At 41.7% G+C, this 11,188-nt stretch overlaps 1 protein-coding gene across 8 annotated transcripts in view; it reads right to left on the bottom strand.

Annotated features, from left to right (window-relative positions):
• Positions 1-997: 997 nt before the first annotated feature.
• HMG20A (high mobility group 20A) overlaps positions 998-11,188 on the bottom strand; it is a 38,527-nt gene continuing 28,336 nt past the window's right edge. For all 8 annotated transcript variants that reach the window (XM_040077530.1, XM_040077535.1, XM_040077532.1 and 5 more), the window contains 4 exons: positions 7,824-7,899; positions 6,771-6,986; positions 5,999-6,142; positions 998-3,716 (listed from right to left, as the gene is read on the bottom strand). In XM_040077530.1, the coding sequence (XP_039933464.1) occupies positions 6,006-6,142; positions 6,771-6,986; positions 7,824-7,899 (429 nt within the window). In that variant the 3' untranslated portion in view covers positions 998-3,716; positions 5,999-6,005. The remainder of the gene's footprint in view (positions 3,717-5,998; positions 6,143-6,770; positions 6,987-7,823; positions 7,900-11,188) is intronic.

Below are 11,188 nucleotides of genomic sequence, written 5' to 3'. Positions count from 1 at the left end.
GGGAACAAACAGGAACAAACAGTGTAAGTATTACACTGCATTGTCTCAAATTGAGCATGATTTACCACCATCTGCTCCTGGTGCCACAAGCAGGAGCACAGGTTAGAAAGGAATTAGGTTCTTCTCTTGTTATGAACTCACTGCTCTTCCTCTTTCCTCCGGGTGTGCACCTGTCTCCAGCTCCAAACCAGCCAGTGTCACAGCTAATTCTCCTACACTGGTTTTCCCCACATCCCTTCTAGTTTTTGGATCTTTACAATTACACAATCAGTGTTTTTTAAAAAATCTCCAAAGCATTCTAAATCTCAGTATAGTCTGTCCCAGAAAGAAGACTGTACCAAGCCTGTTGGTATAGACAGAGCAGGCAGTAATCTGGCAACCAGAATAATAAGGTGTGACCACAAAAGTAACATAAAGACAAGGCTGCTCACAGCACTGTGACCTCAGAGCATCAGTAGAGGAAGAAGTCATTCAAACTCTTCCACAGAGCACCTAAACCAAGTACAAATGTCATGAGGCTACAGTTTGCTCCATTCTCAGCCAGCACGTGGGTAAAGAGAGGAGAAAAATCTAGTAGGGGAAAAGAAAATCAAGTGGGGAGCAATAGTTATGATAGGTTCCTAAAGAAAATCACTATGATGGTGGGAAATTAGGGAGGGTAAAGGAAGACAAGGATGCACAAAAAGGGCTGAGTGAGAGATAGGACATTTTTAAAGTTAGTCAAGCTGAGGAATGGCCCTGATAATTGTTATCCAAAGACTCTGAAGCTTTCACCACTGTAAGTAATAACCTAAATTCCTTTAGCTTTTTCAGAGGAAGACACTTAGGATGGAGAGGTGGAAGAGGCACATTTCCATACAAAGGTTAATGTGGAGTTGCCAAAATCTCTGCCGAGAGATCAATGTAGTACTAGCTCTTTCATGAAAAGGCAGTTAAAATTGAATCAGAGTGGATTCAACGTTGAACAATTTTAATGAAGCAGTGTCAAACAAGCACATCAACTTCTTAAAAACCAAGGAGCTCCAAAGTTTAATTACAAAAACATTGTACAGAAAAGTTGGCATTTAAACAATTCCAAACATGTTAATCCAGCAAATGGATTCTGCTTTCATATATTTCTCTTAACACTCCTTTAAGTGACAAAAGCATTTTATTCTGCTCTTCTCCTTGACACCCACTTCATTTTTTTTTTTAATCAGTCAACACTGAAAACTGTAAACTGAAGTGACACTCTGAAAACACTGGAAAGACAAAATCCATTTTTATAGGGTTGATCAACATAAATAAGAAGCTTCTTAATGAGACAAAACATCATCTGTCACATCATCAGTGAGCAAGAACTCAGTCTCCCCCCAGATAGTTCAAGATGGATAATCCACCCTGCCTCCATTCTTGTGGGAAAATGCAAGAGATTTATCAGCCCCCAGGTAATAATATCACCTTGAATTTCCTATCCCACAACACTTGCATGCTTCTCAGCAGAGATGGATGAGCAGTATCCACGAGCAGATTTCTGTAAGCAGGGCAGCCCGAAGCCATCTGACCTTACTGACGGATTGGATACGTTACAGCCTGGAACTGCAGCCCATATTTCATGGAATTTCTGGAGTCTTTATGGGATGCAGCTCCAGGTATTAGGTAGGATGCTACAGACAGAACTTCAGGATTTTGTAAATCAGTTTTGGCTATTTGGCATTTTGGCCACTTCAACAGAGAGTCAAACATCACCACTTCAAAAAAAACAAGATACATACAGGAGATGAAGGTGTAGGTGCTTCTTCTGGAGGCATTAACAACCTCTAGGATTTACAACATTCATTACAGAACCCACTAAAAAAGTTCATGGCAGCATCAGCTGGTCTCATCCTTGCTAAGGAGAGTGGAAGTCAATGCAGCAAAGTGAGGTTCCTTTTTGTGAAGTCTTGAAAGCAAAACAGGTAACAAGAGAAAGGAGTTTCCTCCCTGAAGGAAGACTTGATTTACATGGAAATTCTTGCTACTTGGCTACAGCAATAACCCCAGGAGTAAGCTGAGACCTGGAATACAAGGTGCTGACCTGAAGATGGCTCCAGGCCAGCATGAAGTCTATATTTACAGTGCAGGAAAAGAAGAAGCTGCTTTTTTATCTTCAAAATATTTGTGTCAGGGGTACATTAAAGACAGCAACACACTCCTGTAACAAAAGCAACCTCCAATCCACAACAGGGAATCTTAACAGATGTCTCAAGAAGGAGCAAAGAGATTGTCATGTGGGAGCAAGAGCATTTCGACCACTCCCACAAAGCCCAGAGATGTCCAACAAGTGCTGAGCCAAAGACAGAAGCAAGAATTTGACAGGAACCAAAGGGCAGGGAAAGTTTTGCATAAGCCAGTGCAGACAGTAGGTGCCTCAGCTCTGCCAGGAGTGGTGTAGTTCAGCAAGATCAGACTCAAACATGCAGAGCTCTACTCAATGCAAGGGAAAAGCCATTGAGGTCAGCTGGAACACAAAATGCTGAATGCTATGGGCTCCATGGGCGGTACTTGAACTGTACAAAAGGTGAGAGCAAAAACAAGCTGTAATGCTGGGTTCTGTGGGCTGCTATGTGGACCTAGCTGCTAATAACTTCTCTGCTCTAATAATTCATGCAAAAATATGTGCTGCTTCCAGACACACTGCTTCCCAGCACAGCAATTTCAGGAGGGCAGGGAGGGAAAAAAATGCAATCCCTGTGCCCATTTCTCTTTTCATAGACAACTGCTTTCCCCATGAGATTATTCCCTCAAAAACAAGGCAATAACATTAAATTAGACTGAACGATTTATCAGAGGAAGGGCAAGCTTTAGTCTAAAGCTGGATCTAGTCTATACCAAAGAATCTCATTTTCCCTGCTGAGAAGAACTAACGTTTCACTTTCTATCCTGATTTCCACTGATCTTTGTGATAGTAAAATGCTCCAGCCAACGTTTTCAAGAGGTAACAGGAGACCTTCATGGAAGTGTGCAAGAGAGGTGCTTGAAGAGAGGGGAGAGAGGAAGTCTGTCTCATAGTAGAATCAAGTCACAAAGCATCAACCACAGCCAGTCCCTAGCAGGGAGCAAACTCACATTGCAGGAATTGCAGGCTAACACAAAACCACCCAGGATTCTCCTTAAGAAAAGCTCCTATAAACATAGCAGGAGGTGTAGGACAAGACAGTGCACCAAGGAAAACTCCCAGTTAGAGCAGAGAACACAAGCGCTGCTATCCGGTACTGCAAGAATCAGGGAACGAGATCAAAAGAGGAGAACTAAAGTGAAGGAAGGTAACCCCACAGGATAAACATGAAAACAAAATAAAAGACACTAGAAGACATTAGGCAATATAACACATCAAAGTTATTACTACAACATATACGCTGACTCCATTTCACGAGCTGAGATTTCATCTCCACAGTCAGCCAGTCCACAGAACGCAGGCACCCTCACACCCAGCAAAATCCATTAAAAAATGTAGATTGCACAAAAGTTGCATGCTCTTAAATGTTCACACAGAGGACAGTTCCAAATGTTTAGTGGGCGGTGTCTGTGGCTCCTCAAGATCTCTTAATACATTGATCTGTTTGTCTCCCTGACAAAACACACGGGCAGGGCCCAGGACAAACCTGCCATCCTGCCTCCCACCCTAGGCTTTGCCTCATGGCTTCTTATTCCACACTGGCCAAAAAATTTTGTAAAGCTTCCCTGGGTCACGAGACCTGCAGACGAAACAGAAAAATAAGGGTTAGAAGACTACAATCTGCTAGGACTAAACAGGCACCGTGACATGGGGTTTTGGGTGTTTGATCTGAAAACACAACGTGCAGTATAGGAAAGCAGCCTCTAGACACACAACCAAACTGAGTTGCTGCTTCCATCCAGTGCTAAGTAACAAACCCCTTCCTCTTCTTGCCATACGCTGTTTGCACAAAGATGTTTTTTACCATGCAGTACAGAAAAACCAAAATATTCACCAGTATAGTTAAATAGTCCCTAAACACAATGTACTAAGCCACCAAAACCCACCTCAGAGCTGTGAAAGAGTTGTTCTCAGGAGCATCACAGCACAGTTTTCTGTGCCATTTATTTGTGGTGTGTCTCAACCTCAGACCACTTGGTTGACAGAGCTTACATTCAGAATTAGTATACTTCATATGCACATTAATAAAGGGACACTGAAGATGACAGTTTGTTGATGCAGTTTATCGTGTGCCAGCCGAACCTTTTATCCAAAACTTCTTTGTTTTCTAAGGAACATGGACCATTTTCTGGGTTTGCATCCAACAAAATCCAACCTTCCTCCTTCCAAAATTTTGTCCCTAAATACAACTACTGCCAAGTGAAAGTCAGTGTAATGAACAGTCCCATTAATTACTTGATCATTATATTCAGTTACATGCATGTCATTATCCAGTGAAACCATGTGATTATTAATCACATTTTTAATTGCCTCACATTGCTTTGCTGCTGAAAAGAGGGAAGGCATTGATAGGAAAAGGAAAGAAGGGAAAGGAGTACTATTTTTCAAATAGAGGTTAGAAGGAAGAATTTTAGAGCAAGAATGACTTTTTCCAAATCAATTACAGCCAAATCCAGCTTATCCAAGAAAATTGTATCTCTATGTTTAGGAACACAGAAATCGTCCATCCTTTAAGAAAGATGAAGCCACCTGGCAAGAGAATGAAAGTCTAGATTTTAGTAGCTTTGAGATACGATTTTTCTAGCAAGGTGCCTAAAGGACAAATATCCATTTCTGGGCCTGGCATACCCTTCTAATAATGGATGGATGAGAAACTGCTTTCCCTCTTAGCCATGTTGTAAAAGCTCCCCTCCCAATTCTCTGAGCCCGAGAACTAATTGAAAACAGTGTACAGAAAGGAGGAGGTTGATGAGCTGCTGAAAAATCCCAGACCTGGATCGACAAGCTGTTCCCTTCACAAATAGCAGCAGTAAAGGCACTTCTTTATTCTGCTGGGAGCTCAGTCATCTCTCAGAACTACAGTCCGTTCCATCTGGCTACCCTCCGGAAGGACAATGATCTCCCAGCTAAAGCCACGCTATAATGGGAACTGTGTAATTAACTGTTCTACACAGCACCACAAAAGGTCACAATCAGAAAGGATGAAAAGCCCTGTCTTCATATTTGCAGATGGCACAAGGCAGCTTTATTTGCATTTCTAAACACTATTCAAGACATGTACAGTAGATCTCTACATAATAAATGCCTAAAGAATGAGGGGATGTACTTTGTTAAAATAGTAATAGGCAAACTCCTCATGGCTGCCTAGTGCTGTGCATCATGGGGAAGTGGGGGAGTGAGAGGTGTGGGAAATGCAAAGCAGCACAGTAATGCAGAGAGACTGATATTTACTTCTTTTTAAGTTTGTTTTTCTACCCTGTTCTCTATTACAGTTTTCGAAGCCATTGAAGAGCAGCAAAAATACAGAATCATGAGCTCAATAACAATCTATGCACAAGCTGCATAAATATTAGTATCAGCAAAGGCTATGTACAGCTGAAACCATACCTTAGTGTTCCATTTGCATCTAAACCTTCCTAATTAGAACAGCTTGATTACAGGCACTACAGAGCCAGATAGGGTCTTTTCAGTTTGTAACAATTGAGTTCACTTGTAACCTCTTGGGACAAACAGAATTTCCCCGTGGCCATCAGTTTCTACAATTACTGCTGAAATCCTCAGATTTACTTCACTCAAGAAAGGAACCTTGTTCTAAATTAGTCACCCAGTTACCTTTCTGTCAGAACTCTTACCTGATACAAATACATAAAGATCTTGGAGGTAAAGGGAATTTCAGAACCCTTTAATGCCGTGGAATACTTTCAACCCAATTTGACTTTCATTAAGACAACCTGCTCCTGCAGCTTTGAGGAAGAAACCTTTATGATTGTACAATACCGTGATCAGCACAGGAATCAGCACCAGAACAGGTGCCAGAGGCACAGAGCAGACACCAAGAGCAGCCTGGGTGAGAACACTTACCCTGTCACTAACGCTCCAGCCTGTTCACCACGTCCCGCACCGTGGCGATGAGGTTCTCGTTTTCCTGTGGGTTGGCCAGGATAATACTGTGCAGTCTGTTCATGTAGGAGTCAATAGTTTCCATTGTGGGGGTTTCCCCGCTGCCTACAGCGAACAGGGTGAAATGAGCCACAAGGTATTTTGATGATCACAGCAATTCAAAAAAAGTTAACACTATGCTAAAGGTAATTTGTGCCAACACACTGCCTGCTACAGGAGGTAATTCTGCTATGCACCACCTCTTGTGACAGATTCTGCTAAACAATGTCCTCCTAACTCCACAAAGTGAGTAGTTCCAAGGATATCAGGACTAATGAAGCATGATTCTCTTTCATTTGGGTCTCATAGTTGATTGTAACAAACTCTTTCAGCTGGGCAGTCATAGAATCTAAGTAGGTTCCCTGGCAGCTGACAATACAGACACAGCCTTTATTTTAATCAAGGAACTCGCAAGTCCTGTCTATACTATTTAGTAACATTTTCATAAAACAAGTGAAGGAGAGCCAGGACTGAGTATGTGTCTCTCTTTATTAGGAAGAGTAAGAGCAGTAAGAAAATGAATGTCACGCTGAAATAAAGCACTGACTCTACACTTTCCCCCGCACGCATTTTAGTATTTCGTTATCCCATGCGACAAAAGCTCAGGAACAGCCAGGAGCACAGAAATACAAGAGCAGACTCTGTGATCTCAGCTGCCATCACAAACACGAGCAGTTCCATTTCCCAGTCTCACCTGGCAGCGGGACTCCAGAGAAGCTGCTGGTGAGCGCCTGGCGCAGGGTCTCCAGGTGCTGCTGCAGCACCGTGTTGCGGCTGCGCTCCTGGATCACGTCCACCTCCAGCTTCTCCACGGCTGTGCGCATGCTCTCCACGTGCTTCTGCAGGGCAGCGTTCCTCTCCTCAAACTCCATGTTGGATTTGCGCAGCTGCCGCAGCTCCGCCTCGCGGGCTGTGAACATCAACCCATTCCCAGAGAGTCAAAACACCGCTGAAAACAGCTCTAGGGCCGCTAGGCAATGAGGCAGAATGTTCTGGAGCGCTCAACTGACAGTTACAAACGGTGCAGTTGTGGTTTATAGATAAAAAGCATCACGCCATGGAGTGACAACAGCACCTACGGTAGCACATTATAAATAGAGAGAGTTCCTAGAGAGAGGGACAAATCAGAAAACATTCAAAGCATCAGAATGGAAGTGAAGGGGGAATTGATTAGGGAGGAAGACTCCAAGACTGACTTCAAGTCCAATCAGAATGACAAAGTTTAGCAGCAGTGCTAAGAATCCTGCAAACAAGACATCGGTTACAAAAATAACTTTCTGTTGACCATGAAAATATGTGGATCTAAATTCTGTTCAGTCAAGAAAGTCTTCAAGAAATCTGGCAAAAAATACTCAGCTGTTGAGACACACAGATCTGAAATCCAAACAGAGTAACAGAAAGTATATCAGTGTAATCTTCCACATATGGGGAGAAATAAAATACTGCTAACCAGCCTGAATCACCATCAGGACACATCTTAGATATTTCTTAGTACTATGGAACAGTAGACACAGCTTGGACTGGCTGGAATTAACATCAGAAACATTCTCAAAAAAGGCTAATTTGGGAAGACAATGCCAGGAAAAACTGCTTTTCAGCCATTGTGTATGTACAGAGGTAAGGTAATAGCAGAAACTATACCAAAGTCTTTACTTGAGCTGAGATGGGAGACTGCAAGGACTCTTCAGAATTTGCCAAGAACTTTGGAAAAGCAAGGAGGAAAAGGTCCTGCAAAAGTTAAACTTACCTTTACTATGATTCAGGAACTCTTCTGTGAAGATTGGAATATCAAAGACAGATCTCTCCTTTGTATCTGCTTCTTTCTACAATGGAAAGAGTAATAACATAGCTAAACATTTTGTTTTCAGGAATTCATTTAACTGTTTTGATCGTGAGAATAAAAGGCCAAGGAGACCAAAACCTGAATGGATTAAAGACACTTCCAGCTCCTACCAAGAAAGGCCAAAGGATGCGTCTTAGATTTTCAAGATATATGTTTAATCAAATATCATCATTAAGAAAGAACATACAACATACTAAAATACACTCTTTCACCCTAATGGCATCATACATGAGAACTATTCAGTTTTTAAAACTATCTGAATGGATTTATATTTTCCACCATCAACCAACTGACACATTCTGAAATAGTTTTACAGGAGTTATCAACAAACAGGAGACAGAGTGAGCAAAATGCCCAGTAAGCTTCATGGTTCTTGGCCTTTCACCACCAAAGCAAAAAAGGAAAAAACACTTTTAAATCAGGAAACGCTCTATAACTTAGTCAAAAAAACTGTACAAAACATGATTTGACTCAAGACAAAAAACCATACTTCAGTCACCTCTCCTAAATCATGCTTGTTTTAGCACCTGAATCATGATGGACAAAGCCAATGCAAATTTGGTTTGATAAACTGCAGCAACTACAATCAACCTGTAACTTAACACAGAAACAAAGTTAAGCAGGAAAGAGTGCCTGTGGAGAACCAAAGCTTTTCCCAACTCTCAAACATGGCTGATAATGTGTCACAAACTCATCATCCAGAACTGCAGGGCCCCACAGGACCGGCGTCCTGCAGCAGGCAGCCTCAGTGTCGGAGGGCTGATAAGGGAATTCTGGCCCTGAGTTCAGAGGGTCACCGTGCTGTCTGCCACACCTGAATGCCTGACAGCCAAGACAGACAGGGCTGGATGGAACCTCAGCTACTCTGTCTTCCCTGAGGAGACTGACTGTCCATTGATTGCTTTTAAAGATAAGCTGTCTTTTATGGCCTGGCACAATTACAGTTGAGGAGCTCTGTATTTACTGAGTGAGAACTCAAACCTCATTTGGCCTGAATCAACTGGAGTCCCACAAGAAACAGGCAAGACTGGAGGGAAGGGCAACTCTCCCCAGCTCTTTGAGGCACAGGAGGGTTTATTTGGGGTTCATGATCACACGTGCTTTTCTCTGAAGTTTTTGTACATGCTGCTACAGGGCAAATGACTCAAGAACATATTTAGAAAGAGAAGTCATACACAGAAGTGTGAATAATGCATCCATTTTGTTTGAACACTGCCTAGAATGGCTAAGAATTCATTTCATCCCAAAATCTAGGATCTCTGCATTAATGTGCATTAAGAAATGTTGGCAGTTATGAAGCTTGGTTAGAACACTTATAGAATATCCATCTTGAACATTCTGATTCGCGCTCACTATTACTGCCTGTGTGCAAAGAGCCACTGGCTTGGATCATCACTGGCTCCTACCAGTATAGAAGGTGGAGCAGAAAGTACTGTGAAGATGATATTCTCTTTGCAGCCCTAGGATACAGGTTCTTCAGGTAAAAACAAAACACAAAAAAAACCAACCAACCAACACCCCACACATCAAAAAAACCCAAAACACAAACCAACAACAACAAAACAAAGCAAAGCAAAACAAAACAAAACAAATTAAGGCTCTAGATGTAACTGCCCAGCTTCCAAAGGGCAAGAAATTCTACTATGCAGGAGAGGATCATTAAAGCCATCAGCACTCTCCCATTACAAAATACATTACCCAGCACATAAAAAATCCTCTAGAGAGCCCTGAAGTACTTAAGCCACTCTGAGGTTCACTGAAGATTAAAATCCTAAGGCTTTGATTACCTCCTATTGAAAAGGACCCAGTCTGTTCAGTTCCAGCCTCATTTAGTCATCCCTCAAACCAAAAAAGAATCAAAATTGTTTCTATCATTTGCCCTAAATAAGATTGAGATGCTTCAAGGGTCAACAATCTCATCTGGTTAGTAAAACCAAGGTTGAACTTTCAAGATTCTGCAACGAATCAGATTTGAAGTTCCTAGAGACTTGATGAAGTATGGTAATGAGATAGCTGATATTTTGGGGGGGTTTAAGCTCAGCTCTCCTGCCATGGTCAGGCTGCAGACAGTGGAAGGAACGGATATAATAAATGTGCTGCTCCATTAAATGTTCTCAGAGTAGGTACCAGAAGGCAACCCCTGCTCTCCTCAACCTGTGTGCACAAACCTTTGAAAGCTTCCCAGTAATAAATGTAACTGAGTGCATGATGCCAAACCTACTTGGAATCAAGCAGTTTGAGGAAATAAACAATAACAGAACAACGGAGAACAATTATCCAGAGGTTTAGTCACTGCTGATGACCACAGTTCCAGTGTATATTGCTATATGTCATATTTCTGAAACTAAAATTTGAAGGAAGAAAAATCTTCTATTTCATGCCCAGAGATGAGCTCAGGGGACACTGTGTGCATGTTTTTCAAGGCAATATCTATTAAAAGTTCCCTCTCATCCTTCAGTTATATTTTATTATAATTAGTATTTGAATTGCCCATCACAAAACTCTTTAGAGGTCAACTCTATGTACAATGTTTAAAACAACTTCAACACTGACTCACAGAAACTACATCATAAACACTTAAGTGGAGCAAGAGAAAGAAAAAAGCTTTCTTTGACTGCATTTTCTCATATTCTCTCAAGAAGTAATTTCATCAGCTTGTACCTGCTAATCACAACACAGCAACAAAGGTCAGTGTGGACAGGAGAAAGGAGTAAAGAAAGATGACAAAAAGCTTTAGCCTCACTTCCAGTAACAACTTGAAGAGACACTTCTAAAAGCAATCTAAGGGTTTTTCTGCTTATTCCCCAACTATACAGAAATATAATACTTGACTTCTGTGCACAAAAGATGCGAAAGCACATCAGGTGATAAGCATGTGGGATTTTATAAACAGAAAGGTGAAAAACACCAAGTAGTCAAAGGCCCAGTTCAGAGACAGATGTCTGACTGACAGGTTGATGTTCAGCTCTATCTGATGAAGCTTAAACGTTCCACAGGGTGAGGAGAACTCACTTTTAACTGCATTTCTGATGTGAAAGATCAGCAATGATAGCTTGAATTAGAAGGGTAAGAGGGAAGACTCCAAATTTGTAGTTTGCCACCTGTGTAACTGAAATGTTCGGTAACAGTCACAGTCAATCTGAACTTGAAGCCTTCAGTTTTTGTACAATGAAGACAAACTTGGATTCAGGGACTGTAGAATCAGAAAACTTGGGAACCATGTACTTCTGAAGGATAATCTCACTGCAAGCACTTCCTTTAGGAGTTAA

This window comes from Hirundo rustica, chromosome 13 (assembly GCF_015227805.2).
Source record: "Hirundo rustica isolate bHirRus1 chromosome 13, bHirRus1.pri.v3, whole genome shotgun sequence".
Classification (NCBI taxonomy): Eukaryota; Metazoa; Chordata; class Aves; order Passeriformes; family Hirundinidae; genus Hirundo; species Hirundo rustica.
The sequence above is the reverse complement of the archived record's forward strand: the minus strand, read 5'-3'. Positions and strand labels throughout refer to the sequence as shown.